Source organism: Corythoichthys intestinalis, chromosome 19, assembly GCF_030265065.1.
Source record: "Corythoichthys intestinalis isolate RoL2023-P3 chromosome 19, ASM3026506v1, whole genome shotgun sequence".
Taxonomy (NCBI): Eukaryota; Metazoa; Chordata; class Actinopteri; order Syngnathiformes; family Syngnathidae; genus Corythoichthys; species Corythoichthys intestinalis.
In genome coordinates, this window is record NC_080413.1 from 14,779,668 (window position 1) to 14,806,935 (window position 27,268).

General features: G+C 39.9%; 1 protein-coding gene across 3 annotated transcripts in view; it reads right to left on the minus strand.

Annotated features, from left to right (window-relative positions):
* The window catches only part of LOC130907329 (syntaxin-binding protein 5-like), a 172,269-nt gene that overhangs the window by 83,169 nt on the left and 61,832 nt on the right, over nucleotides 1–27,268 (minus strand). For all 3 annotated transcript variants that reach the window (XM_057822271.1, XM_057822270.1, XM_057822272.1), the window contains 3 exons: nucleotides 18,775–18,856; nucleotides 7,761–7,861; nucleotides 34–168 (listed from right to left, as the gene is read on the minus strand). In XM_057822271.1, the coding sequence (XP_057678254.1) occupies nucleotides 34–168; nucleotides 7,761–7,861; nucleotides 18,775–18,856 (318 nt within the window). The remainder of the gene's footprint in view (nucleotides 1–33; nucleotides 169–7,760; nucleotides 7,862–18,774; nucleotides 18,857–27,268) is intronic.

A 27,268-nucleotide genomic window follows, 5' to 3' on the forward strand; every position in this document is an offset into this window, starting at 1 on the left:
GTTCACTGTCATCGATAGCCAGGACACACTTACAGTTCAATGGCTTTGTTCCACATGATGACGTAGCCTGAGAGCATGAAGGACTCCACGTTGACGATGTGGATGTTTCCTCGTTCTGTGCCGATGTACAGCCACTTACTCTGGAAAGGCAGGTGGCAGAAGGTTATCCTGTGAAAGGAAAAACACAAAAAATGAGTTAAGACATTCCTGACAAATCACATCCAACACTGAAAAAAAACAATTGAGCCCTCTGACAGGTTAAAGTGAGTTTAATGAGAGGGTACCAACCCTTCTGTCCTTCTCAGCTGTGGCCATTTGTTCATCTTTTAATTCGTTTTTCATCATTTCGCTCTTTCATCCATCCTCCCGTTCCACCTCCAGTTCATCCCAGGAATAGTAATGTGCGACCTTGATCATTGTCCTGGCCCTACACTGAATCTCTTAGTATTTTAGCTGTAGTTTCAGACAATTAAAAAGACAAAACTTGCCAATCATAGTCGAGCTTGGGAATTTGTTGACTCGCTATCATTGCTATGAGGTCAGAACGTTCAATTAGTAACCTAAAATTTTGCGGGAATGGCCTAATACCATATTGGTGACTGCAATCCTACGTGAAAAGTAGTAGTAATATAGCAGCTCATGTGGCAAATCTCTAGCCCCGAGGAGTCCCCTAATCCGAGATGCCGCTGAGCCCAAATCTCCAAGCAGGGTTTCAGTTCAGAAGAATCTAATGAGATGACAGATTGTGTCCTCCCCATGCAAAGAATGAGAGCAGCAGAGGGAAATGACTTACTGTACAAAAAAATCAAATCTCAAACTGAAGGGGAAGAGTCTTGCTTAAAGGGTTGACATTGCTTGAAATGATTATTTCCAGCCAGTCCAAGAGTTAAAAAATGGTTGCATTTGCTTCTGTTCTGGCTTTAAAAACATGATTACCATCTCCGATTTAATAATTTTGAACCAAAATATATGGCCATGGCAATTGGTACAACCCCTTTGATAGGACCCCAATAGCAGGCGACTGCGTGCCAGATCCGCATAGCAATCACACTCGCTTAACATCAGTGTGCCAGATGTGGCCCGGATCAGCACTATGACAGTCGAAATGATAGGTTACGCGCTGCTCCGGGGCGGACCTTGCAGACCGGACGTGCTCAAACTCCCGCTTAATGTCAGTGCGGCAGATGTGGCCTGGATCAGCACGATGACATTTTTGGCTTAATTGTCACCTTGATTTCACAGACGGATGAGCCATGGACCAGGTGCCGCTGATCATCGTCATAAGCTTACTTAAACTAGTCCTTGGCCTCACACCATCGCGAGATCAACAACTCACCTACATGGATGTGACTTTCAGCTAACAAGGAATTTTGTAATCCTGATACTGAGCTCACTTTTGTGTTTTTCCCCCATAGATTTCCCCAAGGATACTCAAATAGCAACTGTTATCAAAAAATGTTTAAGTTAGGAGTGTGCCCAATCACTGATGAGTGGTTTAAAGTTGCCCTGCCCACTATAAAACACACACACGGTAAGAATCGTCTTGATGAGAAGCATTGTCTGATGTGCATTATGGCTCGGTCAAAAGAGCAGTCTGAAGACCTGCAATCAAGGATTGTTGATTTGTATAAAGCTGGGAAAAGGATACAAAACCATCTTTAAAAGTCTGGATGTTCATCAATGAACGGTCAGAGACGTTGTCTACAAATGGAGAGAGTTTGGCACTGTTGCTTTTCTCACAACGAGTGGTCGTCCACTATAGATGACGCCAGGAGTTCAGCGCAGAATACTCAGAGAGGTAAAAAAAAAGAACCCTAGAGTGTCTGCTAAGACTTACACTGGCACAGTCCAATATCTATGTGCACACATCAACTGTTTGTAAAACTATGGTCAAGAATGGTATTAATGGGAGGACTCCACGGAGGAAGCCACAAAACATTGTTGCTCATTTAATGTTCGCAAAAAGGCACTTGGACACTCCACAGAGGTTTTGGCAAAATATTTTGTGGACTGATGAAACCAAAGTTGAATTGTTTGGGAGTAACACACAACGTCATGTGTGGAGGAAAAATGGAACAGCTCACCAACATCAACACCTCATCCCCACCGTAAAGCATGGTGGAGGAAGCATAATGATTTGGGGCTGTTTAGCTGCCTCAGGGCCTGGACAACTTGCAATCAATAATGGTAGAATGAATTCAAAAGTTTATCTGGACGTTTTGCAGGAAAAGCTTAGGCTGTCTGTCTGGCAGGTGAAGCTAAAAAGAGGATGGATGCTGCAACAAGACAATGATGCAAAACACAGAAGTAGATCAACTTCAGAATGGTTTCAGAAGAACAAAATACACGTTCCGGAGTGGCCAAGTCAAAGTCCAGACTTGAACCCCATTGAAATGCTGTGGCATGACCTAAAGACAGCGATGCATGCCAGACATCCCAGGAATATGACTGAACTACAGCAGTTTTGTAGAGAAGAATGGGTCAAGATTCGTCCTGATCGATGTGCCAGACTGATCTGAAGCTACAGGAAGCGTCAGGTTGACGTTATTGCTGCAAAATATGAAATGTGATGGTTTACTTACTTATTTTACCCCATCTCTCTTTGTTTGCATCCTATCCTCATTAAAATATGAAAACCTATAAATGTTTGGGTGGTTTTAGTTAAAGCAGACACTGTTTTTTCATCTGTGCGATTTTGACAAAGATCACATTTGATGGTGATTTTATGCAGAAATGTGAGAAATTCCAAAAGGTATAGATACTTTTTCATACCACTGTATGTTGAGACCAAACCTACACCTTTGCACAAAACACATTAACTAAAGGTTCTGCCACAATTTCAGTTTGGGAGATTTCCAACTTGTCCCTTATGATATATTTTCGTGGATTTTGACAGGAACACAATCTTCCTCTGAGAGAGAGATTTTTAACATGCAAATGAGAAAGCGCCCGAGTTATTCATGTGCGCTGACCAAATCTTCCCTTCCTTATTATCTTCCATCATATCAGCCCACGTCCACTGCGACGTCAACATCTGTAGCGGCTTCCTGCGAGGCCACGAGGTGACGAGAGCATCCTACGCCAGAGTGACTCGGCAGGATTTCTTCCATCCTCTCGCTCGCATCCCCGACAGCGCAACCCACAGACTGACTCACCGCTGTCTGGCGGAGGCCCAGTCTGTCTCAGCTCCGCCTCCCTTCTCTTCTCGCCTCGTTTCGGTGATCCCATATGAATGGACGCGCGCGCCGGAGGCCTTTCTGCAATGCCGTGCTCGCCCGTCCGACTCAAATTTGGATCGCGAGGCGGACAAAGGGAATCTTCTGTCTGCGGTAAACGAGTATGCGAATATGGATTTGATGTCACGCTGTGGTCACGCGTAGAGTGCAGTTCTCAATTCTTTAATGTTAACAACTTTCTTCCTGTCATCTTCCAAATGTGAATGTCTCAAGTGTCTTTGCAGAGTCCCTCGAAGCAAGACATCTCTCGCCAAGCGGCAACGCGGACGTGTCTCGGGGTGGTGGCGACGCTTACTAAATGTCAGAGGCAGTCAAGCGCCTCCGTAAGGACGCCAGGCGTCCCGTTAAAGTCGCTGGCGGCCACCTGTCCGTCATGTCAGCCCTGCGTCAGATCACCGCTTCTGACGCGACTTTTCAGAGGAACGGATACTAGCGCGTGAGATGATCGGTTCCGATGGGTGATCACGGCGTCAGTGATTGTAGGAGACAGTTTGTCGGAATTCCTTGAGGTCTGCGCTTGTGTTGTGGATTGAAAGTAGACGAATATGTGTGGTTTCATATTAGTTTTTAACTAGAAAGCTTGGATTTCATTGGTAGGTCGATTTTGGGGGAAGAAAATGGCAAAAAATGAGTAAATGGAGAGACTTGACAAGAAAATTGAGTTACGAGGTTGGTCAGAGAAGGAATTAACCTTAAAGTCAAGAACATCATAACATTTAAATGAGAGTCTAGGTCCCCACGTTAAGTACATTAACCTCATACAGTGGGGCAAATAAGTATTTAGTCAACCACCAATTGTGCAAGCTCTCCTACTTGAAAAGATTAGAGAGGCCTGTAACTGTCAACATGGGTAAATCTCAACCATGAGAGACAGAATGTGGAGAAAAAAAAACAGAAAATCACATTGTTTGATTTTTAAAGAATTTATTTCCAAATTAGAGTGGAAAATAAGTATTTGGTCACCTACAAGCATGCAAGATTTCTGGCTGTCAAAGAGGTCTAACTTCTAACGAGGTGTAACGAGGCTCCACTCGTTACCTGTAATAATGGCACCTGTTTTAACTCATTATCGGTGTAAAAGACACCTGTCCACAACCTCAGTCAGTCACACTCCAAACTCCACTCCAAAGACCCAAGAGATGTCGAAAGACACCAGAGACAAAATTGTAGACCTGCACCAGGCAGGGAAGACTGAATCTGCAATAGGTAAAATGCTTGGTGTAAAGAAATCAACTGTGGGAGCAATTATTAGAAAATGGAAGACATGCAAGACTACTGATAATCTCCCTCGATCTGGGGCTCCATGCAAGATCTCACACCGTGGCGTCAAAATGAAAACAAGAACGGTGAGCAAAAATCCCAGAACCACACAGGGGGACCTAGTGAATGACCTACAGAGAGCTGGGACCAAAGTAACAAAGGCTACTATCAGTAACACAATGCGCCGCCAGGGACTCAAATCCTACACTGCCAGACGTGTCCCCCTGCTGAAGAAAGTACACGTCCAGGCCCATCTGCGGTAGGCTAGAGAGCATTTGGATGATCCAGAAGAGGACTGGGAGAATATGTTATGGTCAGATGAAACCAAAATAGACCTTTTTGGTAGAAACACAGGTTCTCGTGTTTGGAGGAGAAAGAATACTGAATTGCATCCGAAGAACACCATACCCACTGTGAAGCATGGGGGTGGAAACATCATGCTTTGGGGCTGTTTTTCTGCAAAGGGACCAGGAAGACTGATCTGTGTAAAGGAAAGAATGAATGGGGCCATGTATCGAGAGATTTTGAGGGAAAAACTCCTTCCATCATCAAGGGCATTGAAGATGAGACGTGGCTGGGTCTTTCAGCATGACAATGATCCCAAACACACAGCCAGGGCAACAAAGGAGTAGCTTCGTAAGAAGCATTTCAAGGTCCTGGAGTAGCATACCCAGTCTCCAGATCTCAACCCCATAGAAAATTTGTGGAGGGAGTTGAAAGTCCGTGTTGCCCAACGACAGCCCCAAAACATCATTGCTCTAGAAGGAGATCTGCATGGAGGAATGGGCCAAAATACCAGCAACAGTGTGTGAAAAGATGGTCAAGTTACAGAAAACGTTTGGCCTCAGTTATTGCCAACAAAGCGTACATAACAAAGTATTGAGATGAACTTTTGGTATTGACCAAATACTTATTTTCCACCATGATTTGCAAATAAATTCTTTAAATATCAAGCAATGTGATTTTCTGGGTTTTTTTTCCACATTCTGTCTCTCATGGTTGAGGTTTACCCATGTTGACAATTACAGGCCTGTCTATTATTTTCAAGTGGGAGAACTTGCACAATTAGTGGTTGACTAAATACTTATTTGCCCCACTGTATGTTGGCAGACATATGAGGTGTAATGGAAAAATATGGAGCCTGGTCTGCATGCTACAAACTAACTTAGCCATATCAGATGGACTCAATAACCTTAAAGATAAGCCACGGGCATTAACGCTATCAATTCTGTGCCTGTCACTGCTTAGCGATGAGCTGCTGGGGCTTTGAAAGACCGATCGACTGAGTGTAGATGACCTAAAACCAATAATTACAGTGGTTTGAGTTAAAGTTTCAGGTATACGGTAGAATTAAAAACTACCTCTAAACTACAGGTCTAAAACTCTCAGGGATGAAAAAAAAAAAAATCACTGCTGGCCAAAGTATTTGCATCCCTGCAATTCTATAATAATGCGCAATTTCTCCCAAAAAATGACTGCAATTACAAATACTTTGATAGTAATATCTTTATTTATTTTGCTTGCAATGAAAAAAACTAAACAAAAGAGAATGAAAAAAGATCATTATCATTTTACACAAAACTCCAAAAATGGGCCGGACAAAAGTATTGGCACCCTGAGCCTAATACTTGGTAGCACAACCTTTAGACAAAATAACGGAGAACAACCGCTTCCAGTATTCATTATTGAGTTTCTTACAATGCTCTGCTGGAATTTTAGACCATTCTTCTTTGACCAACTGCTCCAGGTCTCTGAGATTTGAAGGGTGCCTTCTCCAAACTGCCATTTTCAGATCTCTTCACAGGTATTCTATGGGGATTCAGATCTGGACTCTTTGCTGGTCACTTTAGAAGTCTCCAGTGCTGTCTCTCAAACCATTTTCTAGCGCTTTTTGAAGTGTGTTTTGGGTCATTGTTCTGCTGGAAGACCCATGACCTCTGAGGGAGACCCAGCTTTCTCACACTGGGCCCTACATTATGCTGCAAAATTTGTTGGTAGTCTTCAAACTTCATAATGCCATGCACACAGTCAAGCAGTCCAGTGCAAGAGGCATCAAAGCAACCCCAAAACATCAGGGAACCTCAGCCATGTTTGACCGTGGGGACCGTGTTCTTTTCTTTGAAGGCCTCGTTTTTTTTTTTTTTTTTCTTGTAAACTCTGTTGATGCCTTTTCTCAAAAAGCTCTACTTTTGTCTCAACTGACCAGAGAACATTTTTCCAAAACGTTTTTGGCTTTCTCAGGTAAGTTTTGGCAAACTCCAGCATGGCTTTTTTATGTCTCTTGGTTAGAAGTCAGAAGTGGGGTCTTCCTGGGTATCCTACCATAGAGTCCCTTTTTATTTGGACACTGACTGGTAGCAAGGGTTGACACTGTTGTACCCTCGGACTGCAGGACAGCTTGAACTTGTTTGGATATTAGTCAAGGTTCTTTATTCACCATACGCACATTCTTGTGTTGAAATCTCTCATCAATTTTTTTCCCGTCCACATTTAGGGAGGTTAGCCACAGTGACATGGGCTTCACACTTATTGATGACACTGCGCACGGTAGACACAGGAACATTCAGGTCTTTGGAGATGGACTTGTAGGCTTGAGATTGCCCATGCTAACCCTCGCAATTCTTTTTCTAAAGTCCTCAGACAGTTCTTTGGTCTTCTTTCCTTTCTTCATGCTTAATGTGGTACACACAAGGACACAGGACAGAGGTTGAGTCGACTTTAATTCATTTTAACTGGCTGCAAGTGTGATTTAGTTATTGCCACCACCTGTTTGTGCCACAAGTAACAGGTGCTTTTAATTACACAAATTAGAGAAGCATCACAAGATTTTTCAAAGTGTGCCAATACTTTTGTCCGAACCATTTTTGGCGTTTTGTGTAAAATGATAAACATTTATTTTATTTTTTTCATTCTCTTTTTGTTTTTTTCATTGCAAGCAAAATAAATGCAGTTATAACTACCAAAGCATTTGTAATTGCAATCATTTTCTGATGATTTTCATTCAATGTTCTTAATCCGATTACTCGATTATTCAAACTAAATAGTTGATAGATTAATCGATTACAAAAATAATCGATAACTGCAGCCCTAGTTGGCAGACATCACGTCCCTCCAAATGAAACAATAACGATGCGCCAATGACAAATATGTGTTTGACGCTTCTGCAGTACGTGCCTCTCAAGAGACATGTCATTGAAATACTTCATGACAGTGAAACACCTTTCATATTATTTCATAACATCTACTCGTGTACGCCACTCTCACCTCTCTCTGCTGAACTTGAGCGAGTGCAGGATAGCAGGTCTCTTCTGCCTCAGGTTCCAAAGGTGTACTGTGTCATCTGCCAGAGCACTCACCAGCGCCCCCTGCCATCACATGAGATTAATCGCGATTAATCATAGTATACAAAAGCAGAAACCTATTTTTGTAACACAAACCTTTATTGGAGAAGTGGCTATTTTGGATTATTTAAAACCCTATAAAGCCCTGACATCCACATACGTGGACATCAAATTTTGGGCCATGTAGGCCACAATATTAACATTTGGTATGGCCTACATGACTGAAAATGCCATGTTCACATACGTGGATGGACGTGGAACTCTTAGTAATAATTTCTAGAACTGTCCGATAATAATTTTTTCACAGATAGCCGATTTTCCAATATTGTCCAACTCTAAAAATCCGATACCGATATTTGCAGTCATGAACTTAACTTATTATTGCTAATTTATGAGTTTATTACTCATTATTTTTCAATAACTTATTGTTCAATTAATGTTTTGCACCATGGATGCAAATGGTCTGTGTCAGGGAAGTTGAATTTTGAACCCCAAGACAAGTAGTAATCAGTAGCTCAGAATAAGAGCTATTCTGTAACTTTTCCCTTCTCTGATGAGGGGCCGAGGTCAGTTTGTAACAGAAAAAGTGTGACGATTGCAGGAGTGCCTAAATGTAAAAATATATTGTTTTTCAGAAAGCCACAATCAACCCTTTCTGGATTCTTAAGTAGATAAAATAAAATAAATATAATATAATATAATATAATATAATATAATATAATATAATATAATATAATATAATATAATATAATTAGGGCTGTCAAACGATTAAAATTTTTAATCGAGTTCATTACAGCTTAAAAATTAATTAATCTTAATTAATCGCAATTCAAACCACCTATAAAATATGCCATATTTTTCTGTAAATTCCTGTTGGAATGGAAAGATAAGACACAAGACGGATATATACATTCAACATACGGTACATAAGTACTGTATTTGTTTATTATAACAAATCCACAAGATGGCATTAACATTACTAACATTCTTTCTGTGAAAAGGATCCACGGATAGAAAGACTTGTAACTCTTAAAGGATAAATGTGAGTTTGTATATTGTGACAAAATATTGCCATCTAGTGAATTTGTTGAGCTTTTGGTAAATGATACAGTAGCGACTTAACTGTTCTGCCCAAATGCATGAGGGGAAGTGGTGAAACCATGACTGTGTGTGGTGGCTGCAAATGCGTTGGGTACAATAGAGGGTGTTAAGAAAAAGATCAACTCTTGTCATTCTTCCCCAACTCTTGTCATTCGCTTCCCACAATATTTATCGGTGTTGCGGAGAGATGTTCAAGCTTTTACCAATTTAAAGCATGGCCCAAATGACTGATTGTATCTACTCCACTCACTTGAAGCTGCCTCTTAGCTCTGTATATAAGTAAAACGGCGCCATTGTAGACTGTTTGCGGCAATGCGAGAGTGGGTCGTGCCGCGCATGCATTAATTGCGTTAAATATTTTAACGTGATTGATTTAAAAAATTAATTACCGCCCATTAACGCGATAAATTTGACAGCCCTAAACATAATAATATAATAATAATAACACTATTAATTAAATAGATAATAACCAAATATCCCTCTCTGGGTTCTTCACAGAAAATGCCAGGAAATAAATAATACTATTGGGAAAAAAAAAAAAGCTCTCTGGTATTGTTCAGGGGGCCGGACCAAATGTGGAGGTGGGCCGGGCCGTAGTTTGGGGACCCCTGGTCTATATGCTTGTTGAAAGGGCGTTGCTTATTATGAAACGATACCTTCTACGAAAACGAAAGTGAACCTTATTACTGCCCAACTCTGGTGATTTTCCAGAGAAAAACATCCCGAGCTGCGACCTTGAGGGTTAGCCGTAGCTGGTACGAGAGGGAGTCATATCTTGATAAGGCAGTGAACAGACACCCATTGTGTATGTTCAAAGGAATATTTGGAGCACACGAACATTGTATTATGCTATAATACAGTCTCACAACAAAGCATAACAAACACATATAATTTCACAGCAGTTAATTATTTTGTTTTATAAGCATGAATAAAATAATCTTTCACAGTCTGCTAACATAACAAATCCCAAGCATCTTAATTTGGATATATCTAATGGTCAATAAGCATAACTGCTGTGCTACCCTGTGACCAGCCCTTGTACGAAGGCAGAAGTCTTTGACATTCACTTCGAAGACAACATGCATATTGGCCCAAAACCGATATTGAAAAACACATGTCGATATTATCCAATATCATTTTAAAATGCTTTTAACGGCCCGATAATATCGGAACACTCTCATAATTACCGTATTGACCTGGATATAAGACGGTGTTTTTTGCATTGAAATAAGAGTGAAAAAGAGGGGGTTACCTTATATTCGCGATCTAGACATTATACCCATTCACGACGCTAGATGGCGCCAGATATCATTGAAGCGATGTTCTGTCATGACAGATCTCAGCTTCTCTCAAGTTTAACCAGTTTGCAATTTTTTATTGCAATGATTTTCCTTATTCAGATTTGTTTCAATACTACAGGTACAGTTAGACTTCACTTTGATGGTTAATGCAGTTATTGCGATTTTGTCTTTTTATCACAATAGGTTGGTTTATTTACATTTCAAAAACAGAAGCCATTCATTTACAAATGTGATTGCACTTTAGTTTACATATTTAAATGTTCAGATATTAAGATTTGAATGAGGCAAAATAACATGCTTTTTCTCTCAAATATATTGTTATAATCATTTGTTTCGGATGTACAGAAATTATTTTCTGTATAAAAATACATTTGGTGTTCAAAAAGTCTTTTTTCAAACTTACTTGAGTCTTGAAAAAGAGGGGGTCGTCTTATAATCAGGGCCATCTTATATTTGGGCCAATACGGTATAATGTTTATATATCTTTTTTTTTTAAATAATGAAATGCAGAAATACAATCTGGTTGCACACTGATAACACTAAATGTTTGTTTTTTATGATTAAATCATCTTTGTATTGAACTCATTGCCAGTCAGTGACAACGACAGACATCCAATTAATCTTAACTGGGAGGACAGGCTGTAATTGCTCACGTTTTAGTGCCATTAACGGCGCTAGGCGTACCAATCCATTGTAACTGGGAGGGCTGATGACAGAGGTGGACTGGCCATCGGGTGTACCAGGGCACTTCCCAGTGGGACTACATACATTTTTGGGCCGGTGACGCTGTTTAATTTACACCCACACAAAAAAAGTTTTCTCTGCTGTGGCACGTGGCCCATTTGTTGGTCCAATTTTTGTTAGTCCAATGAAATATCTCAGAGCTCCACTTAACCCACCCCCGGAAAAGTGAGATGGAAATGAATGAGAGGGAGGTGCAGAGACGCAGTGAAATTTGGAAGAATAACTGACATGTTTATTCACACAAAACCCTGTACAGCGTCAGCAAAAGCCGGTACGTCGACAGGCGCTGTCGCCATGTTTCGTGTGCTCGCGCCTGCATGTCTACGTTTGCGTGTAAAGAGCACATAAAGAACGAAATTAATGAGTAGACTAGACTCTCATTACACTGTTTAAAATTTGTAGCAATATATATTTGTAGTTGTACATTTCCCCACAGTGGGACTAATATTGGTTTATTACATTTTGTCTTATGCCAAACTGTTAAGCATGTTTTTAAAATTCGTAACAGCAAAAATAAAACACTTATTAATTAATAAATAATAAAATAAATTATTAATAAATTAATAAACATCCTGTCTCTCTCTCTCTCTCCCCATTAGTTAAGACTGATGAAAAAGGAGTGGAGGAGTCACAGAGAGAACAGGCAGATTATGAATATTTCTAAATACACTGGCTTATATAAATTTAATTGCCTGACAGCAATAATATATGTATATTTATATATAATATTGCTGTCAGGCAATTAAGTGTTTTTAATTACAGGATTTGTAATTAATTATCCAAATTAATCGCATTTTGGTGTCATATCTCCTAAAGGTCCCCTAATAAAGACTTCTAGGACATTAAAAAAAACTGTAGTGCATGACTAATCAACTGAATACAGTAAGAAGAGAAGATTATAAATCCAATTTATTATTGCAATATGACGATATGTAACAGGGATATCTCAGACATGCAAAAATTCTATGTTGGTATTTTATAATTAGACAAAATTTGGTTGTTTTCTTATTTCTATTTTATTTCCGTCAATCCTCCTTCAAAGTTGGAACTTTTTGTTTGTATGTATCTACCGTAATTTTTGCACTATAAGGCGCACCTGATTATAAGCCGCCACCCACTAAATGTGACAGGAAAACGGCATTTGTTCACAGATAAGCCGCACTGGACTATAAGCCGCAGCTGTCCTCACTGTATTATGGGATATTTACACCAAAAGATAATAACTGGTCACACTTCATTAGATAGCGGCATCATACGATGGTCAGAAGACCAAATGAACCACCATGAAGCTTTGAACCAATTGTTTGCAAAGCTTCATCGCTTCAAGAAGCTTCATTTGACCATCACTGCTCCCTTGAGGGAGACAGTCAATCTTTTATGCCACCTGTTGTCAACACTGTTGTTGTCCAACATGCCTCCTAGCATGCATTGCAGCGCAACAGATGTAAATAACAATCAAAATACGTTCTTAAATGTTCTGTACTAATTATTTTTCAATTACTGTTCCTGTTCTTTCATTAATTGCTAGTTACGGTATTTGGTAACACTTTATTTGACAGTGGCGCCATAACACTGTCATTAGACGATTAGACATAATTATGACATGACACTGTCATGAGCATTAACAAATGCTTATAACAGTTATCTTTGAGTTTTATTCGGCAAATTATCTCACTTTGAATGGATTTAAAAGATCCAAGCTGGACATTAATGGAGTTGGTAACATAATTTGCTGGATGACACTTAATGATATCTGTCATAAGCATTCAGTAATGCCCATGATAGTCTTATGTCATAACTATGACAGTGTTATGACAGTCTTATGACCCCGCTGTCAAATAAAGTGTTAACAAATACCATAACAAGCAATTAATGAAACTGGAACAGTAAATGCATAAATAATTAGCACAGAACATGAATTTGGATTGTTACTTACAGCTGTAGTGCTGCAATGCATGCTAGGAGGCATGTGTTGCCAATTAACCCAAATAAATCAACAAATAAGCCGCACTGGACTATAAACCGCAGGATTCAAAATGAATGAAAAAAGTAGCGGCTTATATTCCGGAAATTACGGTATGTCAATTAACGCGACACCTCCTTTAAGTTGGGTGCACTTTATTAGTTCTCCCCTTTTCTGTGTGGATGTTGATGGGGAGGTTATTGCCATTTGCCTGCAGAGACTTTTATTCTAAAATGTAATGTAAATGTAAACTTATTTTGAATAGGGGCACGTTGCTAAGGCCAACTTTAATGGGAGGATTGTCTTTTTGGGACTTTTGTCAGGTATGTCGGCCCTTAAAAGAATCAACCTTTTGGAATTTCTCATATTTCTGCATAAAATCACCATCAAATGTGATCTGATCTCTGTCAAAATCACACAGATGTAGAAACAGTGAATTAAAACCACCCAACCATTTATAGGTTTTCATATTTTAATGAACATAGCATGCAAACAATGACAGAAGGGGAAAAACTAAGTAAATGAACCCTCTGCCTAAGGAGACTGAAAGAGCAACTGAAACCAATTTTTACCAAACAATTTCAGTCAGGTGTGTGCCCAGTCACTGATGAGTGGTTAAAAGCTGCCCTGCCAACTATAAAACACACACCTGGTAAGAATTGTCTTGATGAGAAGTATTGTCTGATGTGCATTATAACTCTGTCAAAAGAGCTGTCTGAAGACCTGCGATCAAGGATTGTTGATTTGTATAAAGCTGGGAAAGGATACAAAACCCTCTCTTAAAGTCTGGATGTTCATCGATCGACAGTCAGAGAAGTTGTCTGCAAATGGAGAGAGTTTGGCACTGTGGCTTCTCTCCTAAGGAGAGGCTGTCCACCATAGATGACGCCAAGAGTTCAGCGCAGAATACTCAGAGAGGCAAAAAAAAAAACCAAGAGTGTCTGCTAAAGACTTACAGAAATCACTGGCACAGTCCAATATCTCTGTGCACACATCAACTATATGTAAAACTATAGCCAAGAATGATGTTCATTGGAAGGACCCCACGGAGGAAGCCGCTCCTGTCTAAAAAATATTGTTGCTTGTCTAATGTTCACAAAAAGGCACTTGGACTCGCCAAAGAAGTTTTGGCAAAATATTTTGTGGACTGACGAAACCAAAGTTGAATTGATTGGGAGTAACACACAAAGTCATGTTGTGTGGAGGAAAAATGAAACAGCTCACCAACATAAACACCTCATCACCACCCTGAAGCATGGTGGAGGGAGTAACATGGTTTGGGGCAGTTTTGCTACTTCAAGGCCTGGACAACGTGCTGTCATTAATGGAAGAATGAATTAAAAAACTTTATCAGGATGTTTTGTAGGAAAACCTGAGTCAGTCTGTCAGACAGTTGAAGCTATAAAGAGGATGGCTGCTGCAACAAGACAGTGATCCAAAACACAGAAGTAAATCAACTTCAGAATGGTTTCAGAAGAACAAAATACACATTCTGGGGTGGCCAAGTCAAAGTACAGACTTGAACCCCATTGAGATGCTGTGGCATAACCTAAAGACAGCGATCCGTGCCGGACATCCGAGGAATCTGACTGAACTACAGCAGTTTTGTAGAGAAGAATGGGCCAAGATTAGTCCTGATCGATGTGCCAGAAAGGAAGGAAAGCGTCTGGTTGAAGTTATTGCTGCAAAGGGGGGGCCACAAAATATTAAATGTGATGGTTTACTTACTTATTTTTCCCCCCTTCTGTCATTGTTTGCATACTATCATCATTAAAATATGAAACCCTATAAATGTTTGGGTGGTTTTAGTTAAAGCAGACATTGTTTTTTTCATCTGTGTGATTTTGACAAAGCTCAGATCACATTTGATGCTGATTTTATGCAGAAATGTGAGAAATTCCAAAAGGTTCACATACTTTTTCATACCATTAAACATAACATAAAGCATGAATGCACTATGCAAATTATTAAAAACAGTAATGTATTATTGAGTTAATTTGGATTAACTCGCCCAGTTTGTTCAGCCAACGTCTTCTGCCCAAGCATGAGTCAGTTGGCGTTCTCCCAATGATCCATGATGTATATAAAAGTATGTGTGTAGGAGGCACTAAAAATCATTTCCATCTCCCCGAGGGGCTCTCTTGGGCTGCTGAGTCACAGTCACACACACACACACACACACAATGTGTGTGCAAGGAAAAGATGAACTAAAACACTAATGACGCTTGGTCTTTGTCAAGCCTAATTAGTGTACATGGAAAACCCCATTAACAATCACTCTTGTGATCCTACGTCGCTTAAAATGACCTCTATGAAAGCACCGTTCCCTGCAGCAGAATGTTTGATTAAAACTACGACTCCAAAGCGCACTTCCAGGAATGTAATGCAAACTTTTGATTGGCACTCTCAGACGGGTAATCATTTTGATAATGTTCCCAATGGTGGGCACTAGCTGGAAAAAGTAGAACTATTACGGTAGCAATGTGACATAAAAAGCACCTTTCGTACTTGTAATACTTTTTCAAAGGGATAAAATGCGATTACCAGGGATGAACATTCACGATTCAGCCCCCAAGTCATTTAAAATGACACTCAGTATTGGAGACGATTTTTACTACAAGCTTGGAAGCGCTATTTTATTTCATGTGCGATATATAAGAAGGACGGATGTATTTATTCAGAGAAGAACAGCAAAGAATCACATTGATATTAAAGATTCAAGTCTAGATAGTTTCAGATAAAATCAATCAGCATTTCTGAACGTATTGTCGAAATAACAGTTATAGAATCCGAGGAAAATTCTGTTGACATTAGCATGAACTCTGGTTAAGGTAATGCAGTAGGCTTAAAGTGCTTTGGTGATAAGCTAAAGTTTGCCGCTCCGAAAAGTTCTGTGTGGCCTGAAGCGCGAAAATAGAAAAGTGCGATTAAATTATGTCCCAGCTCGAATTATTACATTCCGGACAAGTCTGCTTAAACATTTTCAAAATGTACAGCACATAGTGACGGCTGTAGAAATACAGATTTATTTTCTGGTGATAAATCTGTCAAATAACACTTTGGATGTTTTGATGAACTACTGCTCCTAGTTTTTATAGCTCTCATAAATTTAACTACTTTTTCCACTCATGGAAATGTCCTTTCCTTTTGTCAACAGGTTGAATGTATTGCAGAATTAAGACAATGACTGTCTAAACTTAAACCCCAAAGAGAATCATTGCGATAGCGATTACATAGTGCAAGTAATTGAGATAACATTCAGTAAATTTTTGTCCCTATCGCAAAATTTTGCACCCAAGTCTGAGTCACCTGATTTTGAGAATCTGGCAACATTGCGTCCCGATCTGATTTTTTGTTTTTATTTGATTAAAACTTCCAAACAAATGTATACTACAGCGATTCCTCGCTTCAAACTTGGCTGATTTTTTTTTTTTTTAATTAAAAAAAAAGGCAGGCAGTGCACATGCACTGGAGTTGCTTATTAAAGTCAACAAAGTTGACAGATGCTTGTGTTTCATTTTGCCAGTGTCACGGGCTTCAAAAGCGCCCCATGCGTCAATCATCGTCTAACTTGTTAAACACTCGCTGTGGCAAATAATTGTGTGTAAGAGGATTTGAGTAGACTCAATCAATGAAGTCCTGCCTTGGAACGGAAGGCTCTGTGTGTGCCTTGTGTAGGCGGGGGATAAGGGAGCACGCGCTGGAACGAATGTACGTGTGTGGCAACGTTCGAGGCAGCAGGACGTGTTGTGTTCGCAGAAATAAACGCCACATGTTAAAAGTGATCCTGAGCAGTTTGTAATTTCCACATGTCACTCCAAGAGTCACAGCCAAGGGAGGTAACAGAAGCATTTAATCAACCCAAGCATTTTTGTAGTAGTACTTTATTCTTGTTTAAAAATAATTCGGTGGGACAGTAACATGTTTAAAACTTATAAACTCATAATTATTATATTTGAAATGCTTAAAAACCATTTACTAATATATACATATATTCACATGTATATATATACAGTGGGGCAAATAAGTATTTAGTCAACCACCAATTGTGCAAGTTCTCCCACTTGAAAAGATTAGAGAGGCCTGTAATTGTCAACATGGGTAAACCTCAACCAAGAGAGAATGAGGGGGAAAAAAACTGAAAATCACAGTTTGATTTTTAAAGCTTTATTTCCAAATTAGAGTGGAAAATAAGTATTTGGTCACCTACAAACAAGCAGGATTTCTGGCTGTCAAAGAGGTCTAACTTCTTCTAACGAGGTCTAAAGAGGTCTAACGAGGCTCCACTCGTACCTGTATTAATGGCACCTGTTTTAACTCATTATTGGTATAAAAGACACCAGTCCACAAACTCAGTGTCACACTCCAAACTCCACTATGGCCAAGAACAAAGAGCTGTCAAACGACACCACAGACAAAATTGTAGACCTGCACCAGGCAGGGAAGACTGAATCTGCAATAGGTAAAACGCTTGGTGTAAAGAAATCAACTGTGGCAGCAATTATTAGAAAATGGAAGACATACAAGACCATTGATGATCTCCCTCGATCTGGGGCTCCATGCAAGATCTTACCCCGTGGCGTCAAAATGATTACAAGAAAGGTGAGCAAAAATCCCAGAACCACACGGGGGGACCTAGTGAATGACCCATCTGCGGTTCGCTAGAGAGCATTTGGATGATCCAGAAGAGGACTGGGAGAATGTGTTATGGTCAGATGAAAGCAAAATAGAACTTTTTAGTAGAAACACAGGTTCTCGTGTTTGGAGGAGAAAGAATACTGAATTGCATCTGAAGAACACCATACCCACTGTGAAGTATGGGGGTGGAAACATTGTGCTTTGGGGCTGTTTTTCTGCAAAGGGACCAGGACGACTGATCTGTGTAAAGGAAAGAATGAATGGGGCCATGTATCGAGAGATTTTGAGTGAAAATCTCCTTCCATCAGCAAGGGCATTGAAGATGAGACGTGGCTGGGTCTTTCAGCATGACAATGATCCCAAACACACAGCCAGGGCAACAAAGGAGTGGCTTCATAAGAAGCATTTCAAGGTCCTGGAGTGTCCTAGCCAGTCTCCAGATCCCAACCCCATAGAAAATCTGTGGAGGGAGTTGAAAGTCCGTGTTGCCCAACGACAGCCCCAAAACATCACTGCTCTAGAGGAGATCTGCATGGAGGAATGGGCCAAAATACCAGCAACTCTGTGTGAAAAGCTTGTGAAGAGTGACAGAAAAAGTTTGGTATTGACCAAATACTTATTTTCCACCATGATTTGCAGAGAAATTCTTTAAAAATCAAACAATGTGATTTTCAGTTTTTTTTTTTGTTTTCCACATTCTGTCTCTTATGGTTGAGGTTTACCCATCTTGACAATTACAGGCCTCTCTAATATTTTCAAGTGGGAGAACATGCACAATTAGTGGTTGACGAAATACTTATTTACCACACTGTATTAAATTGCCTTTCAATATGACATATCTGTTCTATGTGTTGGATTTTATCAAATTTCCCCCCAAAATGCGATTTATACTCTGGTGCGACTTATAGTCCGAAAATACAGTATTTAACTATTGTCACCCATACCAGGTATGCAATAAAATGTTCTACTTGATTCACTATGTATATCAAACGAAGTGGTATCGGTATGCTATCGGTATCGGCCGATAGTGCAAAGCTACGTATTGGTATCGGGGCCAAAAAATGGTATCGGTGCAACACTAGTGGATACACTTCATTTCCCGTACCTTTATGTGTTTCCATACTAAAAAAATACCTAAAGATTATCCATTGCACTCACAAGCGTAATAAAGCAGTCTATCTATCTCCTACCTCGTTGATGAGAAACTGTAGCTGGATGACGGCCGCCCCACTCTCGTGCTGGCAGTAACATTCCACACCCGGACGACCGAACCTGGAGGATTTATGGTCAAGGAAATTGTGGCAATACCTAACAATAAGTGTCTTTTTCCACGTGTGTGTTTAGTCATCTTAACATGCATTGCGGGGGTGCATCCGTACGGAAAAAAAAAAAAGCCATCCGTAGTAAGGGTGTAACGGTACTTGTATTTGTATTGAACCGTTTCGGTACGTGGTTCGGAACGGAGGCGTACCGAACGAGTTTCTAACGTAATGTAACCCTTACTTTTCGAGGCTTTGAGCCGATCAGGTTACAGTTTCTTTGTGTAGATTATATTTACTCCATCTTCTCTACTATAATGAGGACCAAAACGGTAAGACAGTATAACCCAGAAACGTCAACGGCGCGACAACGTATCCGCCGCGAGAACGCATTGAAACGCGGGCGTTAAAGTCAATCAGCCAATGCACACCAGTCGCAGTCCGGCCGCGTGTTAGACGCGTCCCAAAAGCGGCTCAACACGATGCACGCGAAAAGAACGGAAGAGTTTATTATTTGACGCGAGACGCGACCCTCCTGCTTCAATACTACTACTGGTAGCTAGGATCGGGCAGACCGGAAGTCACTCGTGTAAAAATACAGTGGATCCGGTCGATTTTCAAACTAATATGCAATCGTAACCCACTTTTTGAGTCCATCAGATCTCTTGAGTGGTAGATCGGGGCATAGTTGACTTGTCTTTGTTGATTTGCTGCGGTCTTCTCTGCTATAATAACAACTAAAGATGTCCTAATCGATCGGGTCCGATCACGTCATTTTCAAAGTATCTGAATCGGCAAAAAAATATCGGACATGCCTTCTTTTTTATATAGGTTTTTTATTTAAATCGTTTTCTAATTGTATTTAACGTTACAGACAAAATGTCTTATACTCATCCAGAGTAGTTTTGGCTTAAAGTAGGGCTATCAAATTTATTGCGATAACGGCGGTAATTTTTTTTTTTTAATTAATCAGGTTAAATAATTAACGCATGCGCTGCACGATCCACTCACGCATTGTCGCGTTCAATCTATAAAAACACCGTTTTACCTATCGATAGCGCTAAAAGGCAGAGTATAATGAGTAGAGAGAATTTGGACAGCCTTTGGAGCCAATTTTTATGTGGACAAAGCCTTACAATACCTCTCTCAGCAATTAAAATAACGTGGGAGGCAATGTGGGGAAGAAAGGTAGTACTTGATCATTTCCTTAACACCATATGTTCTTTCCCAACGCAGAGAAGATATATCAATTGGTGCCCCTATGCACAGTCATGGTTGCACTTCCCATCATGCATTTGGGCAGAAGTTGTGAAGAAGTGGCTGCAGTATCATTTACTGAAAGCTCAACAAATACACTAGATGGCAATATTTAGTCACAATATACAAAGTCACATTTATCCTTTAAGAATTACAAGTCTTTCTATCCATGGATCCCTCTCACAGAAAGAATGTTTATAATGTAAATGCCATCTTGAGGATTTATTGTCATAATAAACAAATACAGTACTTATGTACCGTATGTTGAATGTATATATTCATCCGAGTTTTATTCATTTTTTTTCTTAATGCATTGCCAAAATGTATATGATCAGGAAAAATTATCGGGAATGATTGGAATTGAATTGGGAGCAAAAAAAAAAAGCAATCGGATCGGTAAATATTGGGATCGGCAGATACTCAAACTAAAACGATCGGGAGCAAAAAAACATGATCGGAACAACCCTAATAATAACCAACATGGCCCCCTGTTCAATACAAAACCCTCCTACCACAACAAAACAAGTAGGAACTAATATTCACATAGGAACTAAAGTGATGCAACATAAAATATACAATATAAATGAATACTATATCACATTTGTAAAATATAAACACATAATGAAATAATAACCCATTTCAATAAAATAAATCTAAATGAGCTAAAACACCTGTAATTAAATAATAAGAATAATACACAGATCCTGCTTACACAATTAAATTTAATAATTTCTGTGTGGCGCTTTAACTTGAGAAAATCCACCAATAAAGCTTTTGAAAACCGTTCATAAGAAGAAAAAAAAAAGATTCATTGAGGCATTTCATTTGTTAAATACATGTTAAAATCTTTGTCATTGGGATTGCTTTTCTCTTTAGCACAGGACTTCTTTTTTCTTCTTTCTTTCAGAAAGAAAGCTGACCAATTTGCGGGGTCTGAAAGGCAAATTGTTGTTGGATTATCTTTAAATACCCGCTACTTTTTGAACAGAATTCTAGCTTTGTATAGACCCTACTCACCTACGTCACAAAATGACGTGTCGCTGTATCCGGCCGCCATATTGTACCTATTTTTTAGACCTATTCTCATTGTTTTCAATTAGTCGTGCAAGTTATAGAGCAATTCATGGAAGCCCCGGTGTTATCTGACGCTGTAAACTCATTGGATGCGTTGCATAAAAGGCGCTACGTGGAAAAGCTTCGGTTTATCCATTCGCCAGATCCGTATTTGATGCCTAAATCGATGTTTTTCGACCCGCGGTCTTCGCCATCTTTGCCTGACCCTGATATTTACAACTATCTTGTCCACACAAAATCAGCCTATTCTCACGAAAGTTTGAAAAACTTTAAGAGCCTGGAGGCTTATAGATGCTACGTTGCTGGTTGGGTGAAACAGGTCCTCGTACACGAAAATTCGGCAGGAATCTTGTGCTCGGAAGGTGAGTTACGAAATTTTCAATTCAAAATCTTTTGTTCTTGCTAACATTCACTGTCAAGTCTAATGTATTTCATGTCATTTGTCAATGGAGCTAGGGCTTTTAATGTTTATATGGTTTAGTGATAGCACTCTCACTACATACAGTGCCTTGCAAAAGTATTCAGCCCCCTTGAACCTTGCAACCTTTCGCCACATTTCAGGCTTCAAACATAAAGATATAAAATTTTAATTTTTTGTCAAGAATCAACAACAAGTGGGACACAATCGTGAAGTGGAACAAAATTTATTGGATAATTTAAACTTTTTTAACAAATAAAAAACTGAAAAGTGGGGCGTGCAATATTATTCGGCCCCCTTGCGTTAATACTTTGTAGCGCCACCTTTTGCTCCAATTACAGCTGCAAGTCGCTTGGGGTATGTTTCTATCAGTTTTGCACATCGAGAGACTGACATTCTTGCCCATTCTTCCTTGCAAAACAGCTCGAGCTCAGTGAGGTTGGATGGAGAATGTTTGTGAACAGCAGTCTTCAGCTCTTTCCACAGATTCTCGATTGGATTCAGGTCTGGACTTTGACTTGGCCATTCTAACACCTGGATACGTTTATTTTTTAACCATTCCATTGTAGATTTGGCTTTATGTTTTGGATCATTGTCCTGTTGGAAGATAAATCTCCGTCCCAGTCTCAGGTCTTGTGCAGATACCAACAGGTTTTCTTCCAGAATGTTCCTGTATTTGTCTGCATCCATCTTCCCGTCAATTTTAACCATCTTCCCTGTCCCTGCTGAAGAAAAGCAGGCCCAAACCATGATGCTGCCACCACCATGTTTGACAGTGGGGATGGTGTGTTCAGGGTGATGAACTGTGTTGCTTTCACGCCAAACATATCGTTTTGCATTGTGGCCAAAAAGTTCAATTTTGGTTTCATCTGACCAGAGCAACTTCTTCCACATGTTTGGTGTGTCTCCCAGGTGGCTTGTGGCAAACTTTAAACAAGACTTTTTATGGATATTTTTGAGAAATGGCTTTCTTCTTGCCACTCTTCCATAAAGGCCAGATTTGTGCAGTGTACGACTGATTGTTGTCCTATGGACAGACTCTCCCACCTCAGCTGTAGATCTCTGCAGTTCATCCAGAGTGATCATGGGCCTCTTGGCTGCATCTCTGATCAGTTTTCTCCTTGTTTGAGAAGAAAGTTTGGAAGGACGGCTGGGCCTTGGTAGATTTGCAGTGGTCTGATGCTCCTTCCATTTCATTATGATGGCTTGCACAGTGCTCCTTGAGATGTTTAAAGCTTGGGAAATCTTTTTGTATCCAAATCCTTCTTTAAACTTCTCCACAACAGTATCTCGGACCTGCCTGGTGTGTTCCTTGATTTTCATAATGCTCTCTGCACTTTAAAGAGAACCCTGAGACTATCACAGAGCAGGTGCATTTATACGGAGACTTGATTACACACAGGTGGATTCTATTTATCATCATCGGTCATTTAGGACAACATTGGATCATTCAGAGATCCTCACTGAACTTCTGGAGTGAGTTTGCTGCACTGAAAGTAAAGGGGCCGAATAATATTGCACGCCCCACTTTTCAGTTTTTTATTTGTTAAAAAAGTTTAAATTATCCAATAAATGTTGTTCCACTTCACGATTGTGTCCCACTTGTTGTTGATTCTTGACAAAAAAATTAAATTTCATATCTTTATGTTTGAAGCCTGAAATGTGGCGAAAGGTTGCAAGATTCAAGGGGGCCGAATACTTTTGCAAGGCACTGTACATATATAATATGTAATAAATATGAAGTGCGATAGCACTACTCCAGATTGTCCCTAGTTGAATTTATTTTTTGGCTTTTGACCTCAATCGTGAAATTCTAAATTAATTGTATGACAACTGTCTGATTATCCCCTTACAATTATATATTTTCAGGTAGTTCATTCACAACGTCTGAGTGTATGTTGTCGGCGATTAGCCTAGCAGTGATCTTAATTGTGGTTGTCAGCCCAAAACCCTCTAAATATATATTAAATGCATCTTACTAGATATAAAATGACTACTACATAATCTGTGTTAGTCGTTTGGAGCCCAGTTTTCTCGTCGAATTGCAGCAGTCAATCTCGGTCTCCTCTCCGGGTCTCTCGGAATACGGTAAAACTTCAAGTCTCTCCGTCTATCTTCTCTGTTTTTGCAACCGACCGCCACACACGACTTCACCATTTTGATTATTAATGTTAACGAGCAGAAAAACACGCCATAATAGGAGGAATTTACGAAGCGCTAATGCATTAACATGACGAGTATACGGACAACATGGCGCGGGGGCGTGGCTGTGACGTCACGTGAGTAGGGTCTATAGGCTAATGTTCCTATTGTTGAAAGCACAAAAGGATGTAATAAACAACTAGCACATTTATATTTTGCATTTTGTTTTCTTACTGTACCGAAAATGAACCGAACCGTGACCTCAAAACCGAGGTACGTACCGAACCGATATTTTTGTGCACTGTTACACCCCTAATCCGTGGGATAAGTCACGGCATTTGAAGGTCATCTGCGGCGCGCCACTCCTGATCCCAAGATCTGTCTTTTGAAAACCAGCGTGACACATAATAAAAGCACATTCGCAACCGGTGCGCAGACTTTCCTAAAATGCTATAATGAACACGCTTGTTCCACTAAAGACAGAGCTCACAGGGGGGAGCTTTAAGGTAATGAAATAAACACAATCAACCGAGTGGAAGTGAACATTCCTGCTGAGGGAAAAGTCATAGCAGCAACAAAAAAAAACCCTTAGAGTAGCGGACGGAGGATAATTAGAAGCTCTTTGTAGGTGCATGGGTGAGCTGGCTGATTATATTCATTCATTCACTCCCAGGACTCGGTAAAGAGAGGCCATTTGTCATAGTTGGGGCTGGGGGGGGCAGCGGATGACAGCGTTGCTCATCATAATGTGTATGCGTAAGTGTGTAGGGATGTGTGCTTTAACTACACACAAAAATATTGGCTCTCGTATGGATTGTAATGCGCTACATTAACTATATAGACCACGGCTGCAGCCGCTTATTAATATTTAAAGCATCGCCGACACTGCTGCGTTTTACTTTCACTGGACATAATATTAGGGACGCCTGTATGTAATGTCTCCCATTGATTTTGGCTGTAATAGTGCTAAATCTGACTCATCACAAAGAATTAAAACAGGATCGCCTACAGAAAGTAAAGGTTGTAGGGTCATTTGTGACTTTTTGTACTCCAAATGAAAACATGGGGGGGGGGGTTGGAAAATTAGAAGATACATGCTTGTAATTGGACAGTTGAGACGATTAGGGAAAAAAGGGACAAGATATGCTGCTTTAATTAACATTTTTAAAAGGGCCGAAAGAGCACTCAAGAGTGTAATCAGGTTTTCCTCTCTTGTAGAGGCAGACTTTGCTTTCAGGCTATAGACACGTGTGTCATTTATTAAGACATGTCCATAATATTTCCTGGTCAAGGTAATAAAAATATATACAGAGAGGAGCCGAAGTATTTGCATCCCTTGTGATTTTGCAAGTTCACCCACTTAGAAAATAGGTAGAGGTCTGAAATTTCAATCACAGATGCATTTCCACTTATAGAGACATGATCTAAAAAAAACTCCGGAACTAACATTGTATGATTTTTGAATAATCTATTCGTAATTTACTGGAATTCGTAAGAATTTGAACCCCTGAGAAAAGCAGTGCTAATATTTAGTGCAGAAGGCTGTTTGCAATTACAGAGGTCAGACACTTTCTGTAGTTCTTCACCAGATTTTCACATATGGAAACAGGGATTTTGGCCCATTCCTCTACACAAATCTTCTCTGGATCTGTCAGATTTCGAGGCTTTCATCGAGAAGTTTCAGCTCCATCCAAAGATTTTCTATTGGATTTAGGTCTAGAGACTGGCTAGGCCACTCCAGAACCTTGATATGCTTTTTACGCAGCCACTCCTTGGTCTGCTTGGCTGTGTGCTTCGAATCATTGCCATGTTTGAAGATCCAGTCACGACTCATCTTCAAGTCTCTGACTGAGGGAAGGAAGTTGTAGCTCAAATTCTGACGATACATTTCACCATTCATCCTCTGCTTTATACAGTACAGTGGTCCTGACCCCTTTGCCGAAAATCAGCCCCGAAGCATGAGGTTTCCACCCCCATACTTCACAGTGGGGATGGTGTTCTTGGGATTATACTCATCCTTCTTACACCAAAAAGTTCTACTTTGGTCTAATCTGACCTCATGACTTTCTCCCATGACCACTCCGCACCATTCAGATGGTCCCTGGCAAATTAAGATGGCCCTTAACCAGGGGTGAAAGCGGGCCAGAACGGTCAGGAACGCAGTTCCGGTATAAGATTCAGGGCCAGAACGCAATTCCGGTATAAGATTCAGAGCCGGAATGCTGTTCCGGTGCACGGTGCTTTGATTCCGAAAATATGACGGCAACTGTCAAAACGTTATGTAAAAAAAAAATGGTAAGATGCCACACATGCATTTTCAACTCCAAGAAGAAAACAATCTACCAACATCAGATTTACATACACAAGTGTTAACAACAAGCATAATAAAGTGCTTGTGTCGCGTAATCCGTTTCCACCAATATTTATTATTGATTTTATTCCACGGACGGCATGGAGGTTTCCCCAGCTGCTGCAGTTATCTGAGTCTGACGATGATGAGTCACGTCAATGTGCGAATGCACGCAGCAAAGCCAAACGCCTGGACTCATTTATCCGTTCAATTGGCTGACATACTGACATGTGATCAGCAGAGATGGCTAACTCTGATTGGTTCAATGTGCATGTTTTCTGGAACAGCAAAAAAAATAAAACATAAAAAAAAGCTTGTTGAATTGACGTGACAAAAAAAGGTCGTTGCAACATAAAATGGATCAAATCTTTAAGAGCAACGAAAGAGTTGAGGAGGCTTATTGATCATATTTAGTTTTATTTACTCTGATGGGGAGGTTCAGAACATCTTAGCTGTCAATGTGCACTTTGGACTTAGAGTATATTGTTTCATTTATGTTAGGCTACTTATTCATTTATTTATGATTTAAAAAAGTCAATGTTTGGGCGATCGTCAAAATATATTCCATTTCACTCTGCATAATATAAGTCATTTGTACTTATTTTTCTGAATGTATGTTACTTATATCTTTATTATTTAAAAAAAAGTAAATGTTTAAATTAACTTCAGTTTTAATATATAGCCTATGTTTTTAACTAGTTAAAATTGAGATTTGGCATTTAGTATGTGAGGAAACGAGGGAAAATAAAAATTAGAAGATGGAGGTTGGGGTTATTGCTGTTTTTGTTAACTTTTATTTTGCAAATCATTGAAAAAATACAATTTTAAATGAAAATCAGTTTTTGTATGTGTTATAGAAATAACTGTGCTAAAACAGTTTCCTTTGCATTTCAGTAGTTTAAGAGGTTTGACCCACCCCCATCCCAAAAATGGAAAATAAATAAATAGATAAATAAAATTTCTGGCTCCGTGGCGACCTTCACATCGGGGAGTTCCGGCAAAAAATTCTAGCCACTTTCACACCTGCCCTTAAAATGTACTGGGGTCAAAAGGGGAATCTTCTGAGCAATGCATGATTTCAAACCATTGCATCATAGTGTTATACTCACAGTAGCCTTGGAAACCGTGAATTCAGCTCTCTTCAGGTCATTGACCAGCTCCTGCCGTGTAGTTCTAGGCTGAGC